At 44.0% G+C, this 18702-nt stretch overlaps 1 protein-coding gene across 1 annotated transcript; it reads right to left on the minus strand.

Moving 5' to 3' along the window:
• Window positions 1-1204: 1204 nt before the first annotated feature.
• On the minus strand, window positions 1205-15337 carry PDE6D (phosphodiesterase 6D). Its single transcript, XM_042460445.1, has 4 exons — window positions 15198-15337; window positions 4834-4959; window positions 3260-3365; window positions 1205-1888 (listed from the first exon to the last, which is right to left on the minus strand). Exons 1-4 carry the CDS (start codon window positions 15277-15279, stop codon window positions 1807-1809), a joined length of 396 nt encoding a protein of 131 aa, XP_042316379.1. The 5' UTR covers window positions 15280-15337; the 3' UTR covers window positions 1205-1806.
• Window positions 15338-18702: the final 3365 nt, after the last annotated feature.

Consider the following 18702-nt stretch of genomic DNA (forward strand, 5'->3'; position numbering starts at 1 on the left):
TTTCATACTGGGATCAAATATTGATCAAAGTGGGACTGCAGTCAAGAAACCAGAAGATGATTAAGAATGGGAAGGTGGCTATGAAAAAACTAGAAAAGATTCTAAAATGCACAAAAGTTAGAATCATACAAGCCATTGTATTCCCTATTACTATATATGGATGCGAGAGCTAGACAGTCAAGAAAGAAGATAAGGAGGAAAAGCAACACATTTGAGATGTGGGGCTAGAGAAGAGGGCTGAGGATCCCAGGGACAGCCAAAAGGACAAACAAATGGGTCCTACAGCAGATCAAGCCAGAAATCTCTCTGGAAGCCAAGATGACTAGACTGAGGCTGTCATACTTTGGACACATCATGAGGAGCCATGACTCACTTGAAAAAACAATAATGCTAGGAAAGGTGGACGGAAGCAGAAAGAGAGGAAGGCTGCATGCTAGATGAATGAACTCTATTCATGGGTATGAATATGCAGAACCTGAGCAGAACAGTGGAGCATAGGGAGCCTTGGAGATGTCTCAGCCACAGGGTCGCCAAGGGTCGAGATCGACTCAAGGGTAGATAATAACAAAAGTGACAGCAGGAAAGATGGCCCAAGTACAAAATGTGGCACAGCTGCTAGGGATGGTTGGCACAGCTAGGGAGGAACATTGAGCTTGGCTAGAATATACAGAGAGTCACCCCTGCTTGAAAAAAGTTTGCGATTTTGGAACATTTCAGATTTCAGATATGGGAGACTCAATCTGTACATTAAAAATGATTACAGCACAACCCACACCACTATGTGTGTGTGCGTGTGTGTGTCTGTAAAATCATCTCTTCTGGAAATCATCTGCAGAAAAATTTCCATTTCATGTCTCGGGAAGTGTGGTGGAAAGATGGCCATTTACATTGCATTGAGCCCTGGAGTGGTCATTTTTTTAAGGTCTAGAGTTTTAGGATACCTCCTGCTTATATCTCCTACCTCATGAAGAATCAAAAAACCAACAAGCCCTCCTTCAACCTCTTTTTAAAGGCCACTGGTGATGGAGACAATGGAGGTTGATGACCAGATCCCGAATGACCACAACCACCCTCCTTGTGTATGAGGGTCTGCATGCTCTCCTCATTCATTGTGGCTGCTCCTGTAGGACAGAATCAGCCCAGAGGTTTCCAAACAAAAGGATGATTTCCAGATAATAAAAAAAGATCTCACTTGAGCCTTGAATGGTAGGAATGTTTGCTTTTTTTAATTCAGAAATTTATTTTAATTACATTATGTAATAATATCACAGTCTATTTTACAAGTTCAAGGAGCAAAGGGTACCAGGGATGACGTCTGAATCTGTTACGGATGGAATTAAAGAAAGGAAAACGAAAACAGGGAGGGGAGCAAGGGTGTTAACTTAAGAACAAACAATGATGAACTAAGGTGATATGTACCACCTGCCAAGAATGGGGTACTAAGGGATATACAAAGCATTTTGTTTTCTTTAAAAAAACTAAACATAATTTACAAATCTTGATCCTTCGTGCCCATTTGCTGGCCCTATTGGGGTCTCTAACAGAGTCCTCCTCCCTCCCCTGCCCCTTGACTTTTGAGGGGATGGTGACCCATCTTGTGGCTCAACCAGGCCCTGCCAGGAGGAAGAGAGACTGAACGGATGGGCAAAGTTCACAACTTGAGCTGAGCTGTTGCCGCCTAAAGGAAGAGAGAGAGAGAGAGTCTTCCACTTGACACGGTTTTTGGGTGGGGTGGGGATTCGGCACCAGGAACCAGGTGTGTGTGGGGGGAACTAAACCAGGCCCAAGCCCCGTCTTGGCCTTCTCTCAAACGTAGAACAATCTTACTCTGGAAGTGCTTACGAGGAGGTCGTCGTCAAAAAACTTGGTTTCTATGATAACATTCCCGCTGCAGAAGGAGGAAAAGAAAGGAGGTCAGATAAAGACATACAAGAAGCAAGAAGCTGACAGTCCAGGGTTATTTCTGCTGGCAGACAGTTGGCCAAGCATCCTCTGAAGATCATAGCTACCTGAGGGCCTCTCAGAAAGAATGGTGGCAGGTGGCACCTAAATATTTATATTTCCTGCCTCTCCCAAGGATCGAGGTGGGATTACATCAGTAAAAATGATACAATAATACAAAATAGATCAATAAAACACTAATACTGAATTAACCGACATTCCTATTAGTTCTCTAAAATGACAATTCATCAATAGCCAACAATCATAGTCAGGAGTGGAGCAATCGTCACAACCTTTATATTGAGTCCGGTGGATAAGCCCGCCGGAAGAGATCCGTTTTGAGTGCCTTCCTAAAGGCTTCTAAGGTAGTGATAAGACAGATCTATTCTGAGTTTAGACTCAGTGCTGGAGTGCATTCAGTGACCTACTGATGATATCCACAAAAATAAGAGTTCTTTAGCCTTGGTGTGAATATGTCAGGACACACTGAAGAGAGGAGGAGAATCTCTCGTTTTATTTGTTGCAACAAATTGGTGCCAGTGGTCTAGTGAATGGAAAGGCTAATAACAAAGGAAAAGAACAGACATCAAAGTATATATACATTCCTATCACTAAGTGTCCTGTCTCTACATAGCTACGGTGTCACTAATGTTTCAGGTCACATTTCTGGAGCATGCGTACTATGCAGGTCACACACTTCTGCCCCTTACTGACACCTCAGCATTCTCTTGGCATCCTTGATAGTCCAATAACAGTGTCCAATAACAGTGGGCAGGTGGACCTATTCCTATTTCTGCTTTAGGGCTCATTGGGCTTTTCCCTCTCCTGTGACAACACATTTCCAGACTCCTTCACACAACTGTGGTGAGGACCACTGAGAGAATGGGCATGGCATGCTTTGAACACTATTTCAGAACTACACATTATTTTTAAAGTAACAAATTTCTAGTCCTCATGGCTAGAGAAAAAATGCTAAAGAGACCAAACTCACCTACTGCATGAGTTTGGCGGCAAGCAAAGAGACTTGAAAGAGAGATCAGAGGAAGATTTCCAAAAGGCAGATGGGGGTCCTTAAATGTCCTGCAAAGCTGCAACTCCTCCCTTATGAACTTAAACTAGGCAGAGACATGCAAATTGCATAACTGACTTAGGGTACACCACTTATCATTGGGATCCCTTGAACCAGAGAGCAGACATTGCTTCAAAGTTGATGGTGTCAGAGGTGCAGCCCACAACCCACCCTGTCCATCCTCCTTCAGGTTTCGGATAGCTCTGGCCAAGGTCTATGCTCCCCAAGGATTCACATGCAGCAACTCACGTTAGAACATTAGCAGGCATCATCTGTGACTCGGGAGCAGCCTCTATCAAGGACTGCCAAGTGTTTGTGGAGTTGGGAATCACAAAGCCAAACTCAAAGAACCATTCTGAAAAAAGAGGAAGGGGAAGGAATGGTATTATAAATTATTTAGGTTGCTGAAAAAGTGGTTTTGCTTATTGTATTTGCTCTGAGATCTGTGGATAGATAATATAAAAATAAAATGAAAACACCACTTGCCCTGTCAATGCCCATGGAAACAAGAGACTGACTAGTTCCAATCTGTGTGCTAAATCAGCTCTCCTGGCCCACAAATGCTTTCAGTAGTCCTGCTCAGAGCCAGCAAGGTGTAGTGGTTTGAATATTGGACTATGACTCCACAGACCAGGGTTCGATTCTCAGCTTGGCCATGAAACCCACTGGGTGACCTTGGGCTAGTCCCATGTTCTCCGCCTCAGGCTAAAGGAATGGCAAACCTTCTTTGAACAAGAAAACCCCATTAGGTTCACCTTAGGGTCAGCATAAGCCAGAAATGACATGAAGCCACATACCACCACCACCACCACCAATAGTCCTGCTTGACTATTCCTGAATTATTAGCTCTGACAATTTGCTCCTGACAGCCAAGAGATTTTGCCAACCAATGTACTTGTGATGGTCATTCTCATAAACTTTCTCTAAATATGCTGCCTACAGTACAGTGGGACCTTGGTATACCAAAATCCATGGATGCTCAAATCCCATTGTTCCCAATGATGGCACAGGTATGCGACTGTGCCATCATTAGGGACAACAGGACAGGGACCAACCTGAAGTTCCTAATGGCGGTGTAGCCACATGCAAATGCCACCATTGGGGACAATGCGGGCTTGCCATCTGCAGATGCTGAAATCCATGGATGGAAAGTCTGTGGATAATGAGGCCCCACTGTAATCAACTTCCAGCCTTGCAAGGGGGCAGTAGTGAACACTTTATACTCCATCACCACAGAGAGGAGGTGAGATTTTTAATTTCACAGAAAATGTTCACAATTATGTATTGAAAGAGCTACATGCATAGATGCCAGTAAAATTCCTATGGCAATGCCATTCAGTTTTATTCAGCACTGGGTGGTCCTCAGCATCCATTGAAAGCCATGGATGAAACCTATTAATATCTGCATGCAAACAAGGGGTATAGTTCACCTGATCATTGGTTCAGGAGGGGCACAGCAATAGGTCTCCTGCCAATGGAGCATGTCTCACCCCCAGTCTCTGCTGTGACAAGCAAAATAGTGGCTGTGACCATGCATGGGAAGATGGGCCATTTGTACATTTTGTTCCTGGGCCCCCTAACACTAAACTATGCTCCAATGCAAAACATCTGATCCACAACTGGTCAACTAGAATGAGATTGATGTGTCTCAAGTCCAACCAATTTGGAGAACAGCAGGTTGGGAGAGGTTGATACAGGAAAAGATAGGCAGGTATTTTGGCCTACTAAGTTGCAGCAAGAACATTTTGATCGTTGTAGAGAACCATGCAACCCATTCTCTCTTTCTCGTCCACCCTCCCCCTGCCCCCAGAATAGGACTGTACCTTCTAGACACTGTCCCTTGAAATACACTTTCTGTTCCAGACGGAATTTCTCCATCTGTTCTGTTGATGAAAAGTTCAGCTCCCGAGATACAGCCTTGCATTTCAAAATTTTCTTTGGGACACGAGCTAGTAGAAAGAGGAGGGGGGGGGGGGAAAGAAAGATCATTATTCCAAGTGGCAAAACAAACCCTGTTGTCGAAAACACTGCATCCCAAGCACAGGCAAACACACAACTGCCGGATTTCTGCCCAAGCAAGTTTGGACTGGACACTTATCTGCTCTCTTGGAGAAGGTAAGAAATTCTTCTAAATTAGCAAGGGAGGAAGCATATGGCAGCAGGAAGAAAAGCCACTCTGGTTCCTAGCCACCGATGTGCCCAAAGTATCTAAATACACATACATGCAGTCTGTGGATCAGTAACCAATGTGAGTGTCTGGATGATTTTCACTTTGGGCTTTAAACTACAACAAGGACAGGCAACTTTCCAATGTGGGCCCTCCCTCAATGGGTGCTGCCATCCCATTGTGGGTCTGCCACAAAGATTTCTGCTGCCACTTAAACTTGGCAACAGGTACCATGGTCTCTTATGGTGTAGGAGGGTGTCAGAATGTCTCTGCATCACAGAGCCCTGCAGACAGGCTCTGAAAGGGAAGAAGGACAAAGATTTTTCATTAAGCTGTTGGATTTTGGTACTGGGCTTGCTCTGGCAGCTGCAACCAGGAAGCTCTGAAAAAAATCCTGGGATCGGGGCAGCCAAGAGTCTGAAGCCTGTATGTTGCCCACCCTATGATTTTGCCCATGGGGCTTTTATATGCAAAAACTGGAGCAGACTTTCACAGAAACCTGTTTGGTGGATAAGGCTGCAATTTCCCATTTAGTGCTCTTTTGGGAGGGCATCACAGGACTCTTTAACAAGGAGACCAGCAACCATGGTGAAGTTTCCATGAACAGCACCAACATATGCTGTGGTTGTGGTATGTGCAGCACTTAGCTGACCAGCATGTTCTGAAAGGAGTGGGTAGAAGTGACTTTGGGATCTAATTGTGGCTTGCTGGCTGGAATGTAACAAAAAGCCAATGATCATAGTTGTTTAGCAGTATCAACAATAAAATGTCTTCTACACTAGATTACTACTACATTCTGAACTAGTTACCAGAACCTCTAAGCTGTAGTAACCCTGATGCAGATCTGAATATGAATTGACAAGAAGGAACGTGTCCAGAGGAGGGCAACTAAGGTAGTAAAAGATCTGGGAACCAAGCCCCATATGAAGATCGACTTAGGGACTTGGGACATTATCATGTGAGTCACAATCACACCAATTAAAGAAAACACAAGTGTAGAGCAGCCATTATGGCACACCTTTGCAATCACATGATCTGGGCAGCAGCTGCTGCTATTGCATCCTCTTCCTGGCTTTGGACCTGTGGTCTATTCTATCTACAAACTGTGAATCTTCTCACCCTCCCAATCTTTTGAAATGCATAGCAGCTTCATGGCAAGCCATCCTGGTGGGAAAAGGCTCCCTGGAGGCAAAAGACAGGAAAACCACAAGGCTTAAAACTTACTCTTTTGTACTACAACACTCAAAGTCCCACAGCCAGCATGGCAGCTGCATTCTTGGGAGCTGTACTTGCCCCCTAAGTATAGGTTGCTGAGCTATTGAAAACCCCTCCTAAGGATCACCTCAGCTTCTCCCTCATGAAACATATGTCCAAGTAGGAAAAGACCTGAGGAAACTTAGGCTCAACTAGGGGCATCACTAGGGGCATCACCAGATGACACCATAGGTGGGGTGACACCGCTGCGCCCCAAAATCTGTCTTTGGGCAGAAATGGGCTGTGGCATTCGTCTTTGTCTCTTTAAAGTGTTGGAGCCCAGTAGAAAAGATGGTATGAGTGGGATGAAGGTCAGTGGGAGGAGAAAAGAGAGGCCTTAGGATTTAAAAAATAATATTTTTAAAAAATTTCCTTAAAAAACATCACATCTTATCAAATTGTAACTTTGACCACATGAAACTATGTACATGTCAGTACATTTAGGCTATGCGTATGTTATTGTAATTTAAAGTTGTAATTTTAATTTTAGTTGTTTATGTCATAACTGTTGACTTTACATTCAGATACACACACACACACATATATATATACACACACACATATATATATATGAATTAAGATTTACGAGTAACATTAGTACAAAAAATATTACTAAGGATATTAATATGGTGTGGTATGGAAGGAGTTTAATGGGGTAAGGGTGACACCATGAGTTATTGCACTGGGTGACACCAACCCTAGTGATGGCATTGGGCTCAATTTATGCAGATCTGAGGACTGAAGCTTTCCAGACCATGCAGATATTGAAAAGAGAGGTGCCATATGGTCCTAAGAGAAATGTACATGTCATCTGCTGAAGGGGGAAACAGTAAAATGCCATGTCAGCCTAAACCTGTAAGTCAGAACACAAAATCACTGGCAGAAATTGCATGCCCCTCCAGATGTTGGAATGCAATTCCAGCATGCTGAGCTGGTGCAGCCAATGGGGAGAAACACTGGGAGCTGCAATCCCTCCTAGTCCAACAAGAGAACACTAAATGAATCATTTATGGGATGGTACGACAGCGTGGTACAGTGGTTTGAGTGCTGGATTATGACTCTGGAGACCAAGGTTCGATTCCCTGCTTGGCCATGAAATCCTCCTCTGAACAAATATTACCAAGAAAAGCCTGCCTTAAGCTTGCTATAAGTTGGAAATGACTTGAAGACATACAACAGCAACAACAAAGTCAACAAGTATGCAAATCCCATTGATTCAACACATCTACTCCAGCTGGGACCAGCAATTTGGATTTAAGTCAAAGCATTTTAAGTATTGTGCCCACAACAGACTAAGTTGGAGTCAACTGGATCCATATTATATGAACTCAAGGCTAGCATGTGTGCTTTTTAATGATCAGGTACCAGTGGGCATTACATCAGCTAAGAGTCTGACAACAGAAACGTGGACTGAAATTATCGTCACTGCTGAAGCTGTTCCACGGGGTTTAATGATGTTTTTAGCTTTTTAGCTAGGGCATAACTCATAAGGCAGGGGTAGGCAACCTGCGGCCCATAGGCCGGATGCGGCCCGGCAAAGCCTTGGGACCGGCCCCCGCCTGGTCCTGCCGCCGATTGCCGCCAGAGCCTTTGGCCTCTCACGTGAGGGCGTGGGGCCTTTGGCCTATCAGGAGGAGGCGGGCAAGGGGGGGGCAAGCGGCGGGCAAGGGGGGCAATTGTCTATAGAAGCCTCAGAAATATGCATTTATATTAACATTTATTTTAAAATCAGCAAATTTTTTTGTGTGTCTTCCATTTGAAAATTTTGTCCTACATTTGTCCCGATTTATTTATTTATTTCATTTTTTTTAAAAAATTATTTAATTATTTATTTTTTGGCTTCAGCCCCCCAGTTGTCTGAGGGACAGCAACCCGGCCCCCGGCTCAAAAAGGTTGCCTACCCCTGTCATAAGGCATCCAACCCATGCATGTTGTTAAGCAGGTTAGCACTGTGATTTTCTGCAAAAAGCATTGTGTGTGTGTGTATATAAGACTAAGGGATCTGGAAAGCTAAAGTGGATGGGTGGGTGGGGGGAGGTAAAGCCAGATTAATGGCTTGTCAGAGCATTGCCTCCATCTGGCCGCACATTTCCAAACATACTCGCAAATATTCTTATGACGGCCAAAAGCCTAACGCATGCTACATAAAGGGGGGGGGGGGGACAAAGCACTGGACAACCAGCAGAAGGAGCCAACTCTTCCTTATGCCTAGTAGTAAGCTTGCTAGGCACTGATTATATTTTAATAAAAATGACTGGGGAGTCCCTGTAATTTACCAATGCACGCTAGGCTTAAAAGCAAGACAACATATCCCAGCTGAGAGCATGGGAAGGTTTTGGAGCACAGGCATATCTCAGTTAGCAAAGCCTCTAACAAAGCAGGCCCTTCTTACACCATTCAAATCTGCCACTTTCTCCTTGTCCTTTGCCTAGCTGAAAGCTTTTTAGCAGCATTGGCACTGGGAGGATGTTGAGGAAGGGCTAGACACAAACTTTCAGTGCTGGGCTGCAGCATTATTTATTTATTTATTTATTTATTTTGTAAGCTGCCTTTCTCCAAGAAGGGATCTAAGTTAACTCATAGGTAAAAAAAAATTCAAAAACATTACAATAAAACATAAAACATTTAAAATCATCTAAAAATGTGTATTAGACAACATTAGGCAGACACAAGCTGTTGTGCTGGGAAAGAATGGGATTATTGACCCCAAACTGGAAATCATAAGAGCAGTGAAGGCTGGTGAAAGGAGGGAAAACACAACAACCTCATTCTTGGATATATTTTGGAAGAAGCTACTTAGTGGTCTCTTGAAGGTTCAAAATGTGTTTTTTTTCCCTTACTTATGCAAGGCTTACCAGACCTGTTTGTTTCATTTGTATCTTGTTCGGTTTTTGAAGAAAGGGTACATGTTGAACTGCTTTTCTTTTTTGTGGTACAGTGGATCCTTGTTATACGCTGGGGTTTGGTTCCAAGATCCCCCGTGTATAACAAAATCCGTGTATGCTCAAGTACCATTAAGTATAATGACATAGCAAAATGGTGTCCCTAATAAAAAATGGAACATCAAGGTAAATTTATACTTTTTTGGAACATTTTCAAACTGTGTATGCTTAAATCCATGTATAAAATTGTATAGGAAACTCTCTCTATTTTTCCCATGTTATTTTTACCTCTGGTACCAAACTTTCTATTAAAGAAGCAATGCCTAGGAATCCATCTACTTTATCAACTGACCTATACCTGTACAGCTCCCACAAATAAAGGTAAATGAATGATGTGGGACTCATCAGTTTTTCTTGGTCTGACCTACACTTCCCGTCAAATGAGTTAGCTCAAAATACACTGTCCTTCTCTCTTTGGTGGAAAGGCTGGGTACAAAGGCAATGCTTGCTTTGCTTGGGATCAGAACTAGAATAGATGCTAGTCAAAAATGCCCTCCCATTTTGGGCCTTCTGAAGTTAAAATGAGTGAGAATTGGTGTTTAAGAGATGAGGACTGTGCTCAGCTGGTTATAAAAGCCCTGACTGCTCATTAAAAAGGGCTCATCAACAAGTCACCTGCCTTTTAAACTATCAGTTACTCAAGAAATTAAATGGAAACAAAACGTCAATACCAATTAAGATCGCAAAGAGCTAGGAGACGATGTAGTTTAATGAAGAAAAGCTATTCCTCATCATTAGAAGGCCATAATGAACGGTTTCTTTTCCATTTCCTCAGCTAAAGCTGGGGAGCTGCCTTGGTCCTCCATGAGACCATGGAGAGCCAGCGCTCACCTTACTCCTCAGCATTTTTATTTTGCTTAAAATGCCCACCTTGCATCCCTGGAGTGCCTCCTTATTTTTGCCATCACAAGGCCATTTTACGTTCTGAGAACCTGTCTTCCAGCCAGGAAGTAAACCCAAAGACAACTTCTGTTTATTTCTTTGTTGGGAAAAAGCTTCTCATGGGCCTAAAAAGGCCGCCGGGTGCCAACATGTGGTAGAATTGCCCCCCTCCAATGCCCACTAGGGGCACGGGAAGATTTGTTTAGCAAAAATAAATGTATAATCTTAGAATCACAGAGTTGGAAGAGACCCCCAAGAGCCATCCAATTCAACCCCATTCTGGCCATGCAGGAAGACACCATAAAGCACTCTCTGGGACAGATGGCCATCTGGTCTGTTTAAAAACTCCAAAGGAGGAGACACCACTCCACTCCACTCCAAAATACTAAACTCAACTAATTTGTGTTGTTGTAGTTATGTGCCTGCAAGTCGTTTCTGACTTATGGCAATTCTAAGGCGAACCAATCATGGAGTTTTCTTGGCAAGTTTCTTCAGAGCAAGTCTGCCACTGCCTTCCTCTAAGGCTGAGAGTGTTTCACCTGCCTGAGGTCACCCAGTGGGTTTGATGGCCGAGCCGGGAATCGAACCCTAGTCTTTAGAGTTGTAGTCCTACACTCAAACCACTATGCCACGCTGGCTCTCTAAACTAAACAAAACATTAAAAACAATTAGTTTCAAAAAACTAAGGGGTGTTGGAATCCAGAGGGACCCTTCCGGGCCAAGAAGGAAGGACAGAAGTCGATGCAATAGCCCTGGCTCCTTAACCTCTGCAGCAATCACTACTAACTAGGTTCTTGAGGTGATTTGTGAAGCAACTACTGACCTTGGTTGGTGTTAACTCAAGCGAAGAAGTAATCTGGGGAAAGGGTGACCGTTGAATGTCCCGAGCACCAGTTAAGAAACTGGAGCCCTTACCTGTGCACCATTTTCCCAGTTAACACAGCAGCATAAACTCAAATTCAGCATGAAAAGGTAAACCATGACCTTGACACCTAGCCTGGTCACTTGAACGTGGTCTTTGTCACACCTTGGAAACACTACTTGTTTGGACTCTCAGAATCCTCAGAGTTGAAGGAGATTTGTAGAGCAAAATGTAATTTTTTCCAAACTCTTATCAGGAACCCAGCAATGTATTTGCTAAAGGAAAGCGAGCACATTTTAAAGTCTGATGTGAAACGACTGGCTTTCTCTTCCAACCCTTCACTGGTTTTAGAAGGAAAAACGCCTTGCGGCTTTTGAGCACTTGCCAAGCTGACGTTAATGTTCAGAAAAAGACTGGGAGGCTGGAGCAAATCTCTACAAATAGAGGGCACAATGGCTGGTGATAGTTTAGCAAGGAAAAAGTAATGCAGGGAAAGGGATAGAACTGTACAAAACAATGCACAGTGTGAAGAAATGCATGGTGGGTTGTGGGGCATTTCCTCCCTCACTTGTAAGACTAGAAATAATGATGCGAGATTCACATGAAAGAGGGAAAGGGAGGCACACAGCACACTGGATAGGACAAGATACAATGACAGCCATCAATTTGTCTGACCTTTAGAAGGGGAATAGGTACATTCATAAAGGATAAGGCTATCAGTGCCAATTACTACTCATGATGGCTACACATTGCAATCTGTATTTCTCTTATCGCCAGTTGCTGGGGAGCAACAGCAGGAGAGGTCTCTTACTCTCGTCTCTGGCCTGTGAGCTTTCCAAGAGCATCACAGCCACTGCGATGCTCTTGAAAAGCTGATCGCTGTGAGAAACAGGAGGATAGAGGCCTTTAGGGTGATTCAGTGTTTGTACCATCATGCCAATGGTAAGACCTTTATCCGGGGTGGGCAACACAAAGCCTTTCCCACCTGTTTTTGTGGATGTCCCAAAAAGCTCTCCACCACACTATAATTAAAGTGGCACAACAGCAGTGAAAAGGAAGGGCTGTTCCTTTAAAGTTAACACAGCAGCTGCAAAAAAATGCAAACCCTGAACAAGGACTCTTTCTTCAAAACAAGATGCAACAAAGAGCGTACCCTGTTTTGAAGCCAAGCCACGCTCTCAGAAGTGCAATTGGGCTTTAAAAGGCATTGTGCATTCCTTTGTGTCAAAGTGGAAGCCCTTGTTTTACAGCAGTGCTACAGAGCCACTGGATGCCAGCCCCTCTCAAGTTTTCAAGAAAGAATGAATGAACTGTAGCAATATAATACCAACATGGCACCAATCTCTAGCACACGTGGGAGAAATTGCCAGTCTATTACATATGCAATGTTTTCAAGGATTTGCCCCTTTTTTGCATTTTCTTTTAATTTTGTGGCTGGTTGACTAGAACCCACTGACATGCAATTTCTAACCACTCCTTCACCCAATGTGGACTATGGGACTAAAAAGGATGTCCACCCCAGTTGTTAGGCATGTGCCTTGTAAGACAGCAGTAAGATACAACTGCCTCCAGTTTGTGTAGCAAGAAGTCTTACTGTATATATACTTGACTATACATCAACCTCATATATAAATTGGGGGCAAGTTTTTGGGCCAAAGAACTTGCAAAATTCCAGCAGGCATAACTATTTGTGCACATACTAAAGGCTGGATGCTTCTAGGGTATTAAAATACAATACTTACATTGACCCGTAGCTAAGTTGACTCAGATTTTTGGGGTCAATTTTTAACCTAAATTTCCAGACTTATACATGAGTATATACAGTACTTTTCCAAGTCACGTGGAAGCCTTTCCAGGCAGGACAGACACACTTTGTGAAACATGCACAGAAATTCATAGAATCACAGAACCATAGAGTTAGAAGAGACCCCAAGGGCCATCCAGTCCAACCCCATTCTGCAAAGCATCCCCAACAGATGGACATCCAGCCTTTCTTTAAAAACCTCCAAAGGAGGTCTTGAAACCTCCTCATGTTGTTTTTCTCATGCTTTTTGTACAGGGCCAGATGACGCATTGGGAATTGGACATTGCATTGTCTTGGGGGAAGTGCCTGCCAGACATATACTGGTGGTGGTTCCTTTTTCCTCTTCTCTTCATTCATGCATCATACAGTGATCCTCTTCCATTTATTCATCCACGCATTTCTTTTACTCTCTCTCTTACATACACACACACACACACACACACACACAGTGCTTCATCCATCATCTCAAGGAGACAGTACACAACAGCCTTTCAATTTGCTGAGGCCATTTACGCTGACAAAATGTTTCATGTCACTTTTTTTATTCTGCTCTTTTTACTGATTACTATTTAACTGTTTATTCACTGTTTTAATGCTTTCTTTTCCACCTCACTATTCTGAACACGCTCCACCTCGCTTGATTTCAGAGGCCGGGCATGGAGAGTGTTTGGATAGGGGACTATTAGGACTCTCTAGGCAGGGCTGCGAAAGAATTCAGTCTGAGATCCCTTCTGGAAAGCCACTGCTGCTAATCAGTGTTGACAACAACACATTCCTCCATCAACCGAAACCCCTTCTCTAGCTTATGACAATTGATTTACCCACTAATGCATTGTATCAGCAACTTTGTATTTCTCTTTGGTGCTTACTTTCCTTTACTACTTTCACTAGTCCTATGTGCAGTACCATTATTCACTTGCATTCTGTTTAAAAGGCAAATTTAAAAAATGTTAAAATTCAAAAATACTTGACAATACCTGTGTTCTAAGTTGGACCAATGCTCCAGCTGAGGATGTGGCAGCTTCCTATGTTGCTGCATGAATCATTCTAGAAATGGATTTTCCAAATGTGTTTCATGCATTCAGGAATCCAGGAATGGCAGTGGTTCCACCTGTCCTGAACGGGGTCACGCTCCCTGTGAAGGACTCCGTGCGCAGTCTGGGGGTGCTTCTTGACTCGTCGCTTCACCTGACAGCTCAGGTGAATGCGACGGTCAAGAGCACCTGTTATCAGCTTCGGCTGATTCGCCAGCTGCACCCATACCTGGCCCAGAGGGACCTAGAAACTGTTGTACAGTGGTACCTCGGGATACGAAATACCCAGGTTACGAAATTTCCGGGATACGAAAAAATCCCATTGGAAATAATTGTTCCGGGTTACGAAAAATTTTTTTGGTGCTTTTCGGCGCTTTTTCGCACGAAACGCGGCTTTTCCCCATTAGCGCCTATGGCAATTCGGCTTACGAAGGCTTTTCGGGTTACGAAAGCGGCCGCGGAACGAATTAATTTCGTAACCCGAGGGAGCAGTGTACATGCTCTGGTAACTTCGAGACTGGATTTCTGCAACGTACTCTACATGGGGCAACCCTTATACCAAACTCGGAAGCTGCAAATGGTGCAGAATATGGCAGCCCGGCTGGTCACTGGTGCTCCCAGGACCAGCCATATAACACCGGTGCTGAAAGACCTCCATTGGCTGCCCATCCGCTTCCGAGCTCAATATAAGGTGTTGGTGATTACCTATAAAGCCCTAAATGGCTTGGGCCCAGGATACCTAAAGGACCGCCTCTCCCCGTACATTCCGCCTCGCACCCTCAGAACATCTGGGCAGCAACTACTGAAGGTGCCTGGGGCTAGGTTAGCCTCCACCGCACGGAGGACATTCTCCACGGCTGCCCCAGCCCTTTGGAATACGCTGCCCATTGAGCTCCGCTCGTCTACCACCCTGGCCCAATTCAGGAAGGACCTAAAAACCTTCCTGTTTCAACAGGCATTCCCCGAATAAAATCCTGTGGGCCTCCCTCCTCTTCCGTGGCCAAGAGGTTGGGCTATGGGGCTTTTTGTCTGTTATTTTATTGTATGATTTATGTTTTTGTATTTTAATCTTTTTGTATTATATGGCTTGTTGTTTTTAACCCTGTTGTAAGCCGCCCTGATCGTAGGAAGGGCGGGATATAAATAAAAATTTTATTATTATTTATTTATTCATTGAAGAACCTTGTCCCCACCCCACTCCGATGCCTTGGACTCAAGACACACAGTAAAACCCAACAGTACCTTCATGCTCAACTCCAGGGACGGAGAGGTCTTCTGTTCCTTGCCAGAGAATTTTTCCTGTTTCAGCATCTCGGAGATTCATCCAATTTCTGTTTGTGAGGCAATTAAGGAAAAAAGAAAGAAAGAAAAAAAGAACCCTACTTCTGAATTCAGTCCAGCATACTCAAATATAAGTGCCCAAGGCCTCTGGCCATACAAAGAAGTACAACCCATCTAACTAAGGCTGGCATTCTGCTAGGGACATGCATACATGAGAGTATCCCTTATGTGTGCAGATGTCCTTTTGCAGGGGTTGGTATTCCCTTCCTCTTGCCAGAATGTCCAAAGACTCCCCACTTAATGAAAAACCCCTGAAGCCAGCACACTTCACAGTGACCAGGCACGATTATAGACGAGACTGACTATGTCCCCACAGCCAGATGTGAAGCGATGGCATTAGCACCAAGGCCCAAAACAGACGGGTCAAATAGATCAGCTTCTCGCCGGTCTGGGGCATGGTGTTTAGATGATGCACACACTTGCACTGGCTGGAAGCCACTCCAAGGATGCCTACAGCAGCTCAAAGCTGTTGGCAAAAAGAGCAGATTTAATCTGCTCCTGCTGGAGACCTGTTTGGGACTGCAGCTGCGGCCCGCTTTGGGAGTGGGCTGTCTGGTTGCCATGATCCTGGAGCATTTGTCATCAGAGACTGCTCCTTCTGGGCTGTCTGCTTCGGCCCTGAGATCTGCCAAGGTGCCCCAGGGGTCACAGCCCTGCTATAATCATTTTGCAGCTGGCTGCAGGGATGTAGCCAGCCACATCTCTGATCTTACTCTGTCCCCAAAAAGCAAAGAATTGGAGAACTGCAGAGGATTTTCAGTAAGCTGAAGGGAGGGCATGCACTTCAGCCTAGCATGGGTCGACATATGTACATTTACACCATGCTGAGGAGATGTTAGATGGTGCACCACCATACCTAGCGCTAATGAGGCATGAATATGGTTTGCACTTGTTACAGAGCCCAGATCTAATAGCCTGGCACTGACAATCCACAGAGAGGTCTCACTCTTAACCTGCAGCCCATTCACACTACTATCATTCCAGTTTAACTGTCAAGCCTGCATTCTATGTTTGCAGTTTGATGAGGCACTAGAGCTTTCTGGCTAACAATTCTGCTCTTCCCTAAACTACCAATTCTAGGATTCCACAGGTTGGAGTGCTGGCAATTAAAGTGGAATTGCAGCATTATAGTTTTTGTAGTGGGAAAAGGCCACTGGTGTTTGAGTCTTTATGAACTGGAGAGAGCAGGCTCAAATTTGGACTGTTTCAAAATACAGTGTGGGCTTTACCACCAAACTGGGGCCTTGTGCCATGCCCATGGCTGCTGTGAGTTTTGGACAATCCTCAAATATTCATTTTACAGTGGTACCCCGGGATACGAAAGCACCGCCTTACGAAAAAATCCCATAGGAAAAAACTGTTTCCGGGTTACGGTTTTTTTTTTCGGCTTACGAAAAAATTTTTGGTGCTTTTCGGCGCTTTTTTGCACAAAATCACGGCTTTTAGCGCTAGCGCCTATGGCTTTTTCGGGTTGCGAAATCTTTCGGGTTACGAAGGGCTCCGCGGAACGGATTAATTTCGTAACCCGGGGTACCACTGTACTTTAATTTAGAATCTAGCTTTCTCCCAATATGGGACCCAAAGCAGCTGACAACAGAGATTAAAGCAAAACACAGCTAAAATCCAATAATAACATTTAAAAAAAAGCCAAGCTAAAAGCAATTAAATAAACAATTCTAATAAAACAGCATGAATTTAAAACAATTTAAAAGCTCTATTGGTCAGCAATCCTTCCATCCCTTCAATTTTATGCAAGTGGCAATAGTATTTGTTACGTTTTTGGAAGAAGCAAAGTTCCTTTGTGCGAAGAAGCCTTATACCAAGCCCAACTAGAGAGTTACAGAATAGAGTTACAGACTCATAGAGTTGGAAGGGGCTCATCAGGTCTCAGTGCAGGATTTCTAGTTAGGGCATCCCCAATAGCAGGTAGCTGTCCAGCCTCTTTTTGAAGATATCCAGATCAGGCAACTGGTTCCATTGCCAAACAGCTCTGTCAAGAAATTCCTTCTAATGTTCAGTTGAAATCTACCCTCTAGTAACTTTCATTTTGAAGGGCACCTAGTGATGATGACTCTTCAAGCAGTTTTTCAACCAATTACAGAGCCATCTGTCTGTGTCCCATATCCATCTAACTAGCCCAATATGATTCAGCTTGGAAAAGTTGGGTTTTGGATTACAATTCTCAGAATTTCCCACCCTGCACTGAGAGATTCTGGAGTTATAAACCAAATAAGTAATTTTTCAAAGCTCTGAATCAATTTCAACTAGGTCTCCCTTCCCTTTCCCAAACTCCCAATTCTTTCAGCTAGAGACATCATGAAACAAATCTGCCCTCTTTTGTATGCAAAATTTTCCCCCCTCATTCAACTGAACTATATTTAACCTCTCAGCTACTTCTCCCAAAAGCTCAATGGAGAAAAAAAAATGGCTAGAGAAAGCGCAAGAGCCCCATGATGAAGAGCATCTCCATCGCAGAGCGAGTTGCACAAGCAGCTCTCTCTCTTTGACAGGAGAAATTTCTCCCACAAATTGCAACACACCTTGGGGGAGAAATATACAGGATTTGAAAAAAAGGAATAGGAAAGTGCAGATTGTGTACGTACAACTGTCTGTCTGCAACCACTTGGAAAAGAAAGAAGAAATCTTGGAATGACAGAGAGAGCAGCTGCTCCCTTGAAGATCTAGTTAGCAGCTTATCTAACTGGGAGAAGGTTGGCTACCAGAACACGTTACGCCATGCAAAAACTAAAACATCCTGAACCAGATCCGAATGCGTGGTTATCTCCTAATGTGTTTAATTGGTTTAGCGATTCTTCTATCTGAGGAGAAGAAAGACTGCAGTTAAAAATAGAAAGATTCTTATCTGTAGAAGAACAGCAGAGACCTGCAGGCAGAATCCAGAGGGTGTTAAGTATCATTAAGTCACAGAAGCCACCTTAAGAAGGCCTGAACACCAGTGCTCTGTTTGAAAGATGTCTGTCAGAGGAGGATGTCAGCCACATCATGATGGAAAAGCAGCCCGTAACCAAGGAAAGCTTCTGGATGTCCATCAAATGTCAAGTTACCTCTAATTCTTCAAGTGCAAACTGATGGAACAGCAGGGAACACTCACTGCAATGCCTTCAGGAGTCTAACATCTCCCTTGATTTGCAGATGGGATTCTTGACAAGTTTCACAACACACAGGCATGCATTCCTTCTTTATTTTTAAACATTTAGAACAGAGTGGGCAACTGCGCAGGAGGCAAGGACAGTTGCGTACCCAGTGATCTGTACCAGTGCATTTTGGCTTCCCTAAAGTGATGCAATGTCACTTCTGGTCCCCATTTTGGCTGCTTTTTTAAGATTTAGTTTACACTGGGTGGGGGTTTGGCAGCTCAGAAGGTCAGAGAAGCAAATTCCTGTGA

Source organism: Sceloporus undulatus, chromosome 3 (assembly GCF_019175285.1).
Source record: "Sceloporus undulatus isolate JIND9_A2432 ecotype Alabama chromosome 3, SceUnd_v1.1, whole genome shotgun sequence".
In the NCBI taxonomy this organism is placed as follows: Eukaryota; Metazoa; Chordata; class Lepidosauria; order Squamata; family Phrynosomatidae; genus Sceloporus; species Sceloporus undulatus.

Coding starts and splice junctions, on each gene's coding strand:
- PDE6D (XM_042460445.1), bottom strand. CDS start 15,279: ATGAATCTCCGAGATGCTGAAACAGGAAAAATTCTCTGGCAAGGAACA. Junction 4,960..15,197: donor CCCTGGAGTTGAGCATGAAG/GTACTGTTGGGT, acceptor TCTTTCTACTAG/CTCGTGTCCCAAAGAAAATT. Junction 3,366..4,833: donor CAAGGGACAGTGTCTAGAAG/GTACAGTCCTAT, acceptor CTCTTTTTTCAG/AATGGTTCTTTGAGTTTGGC.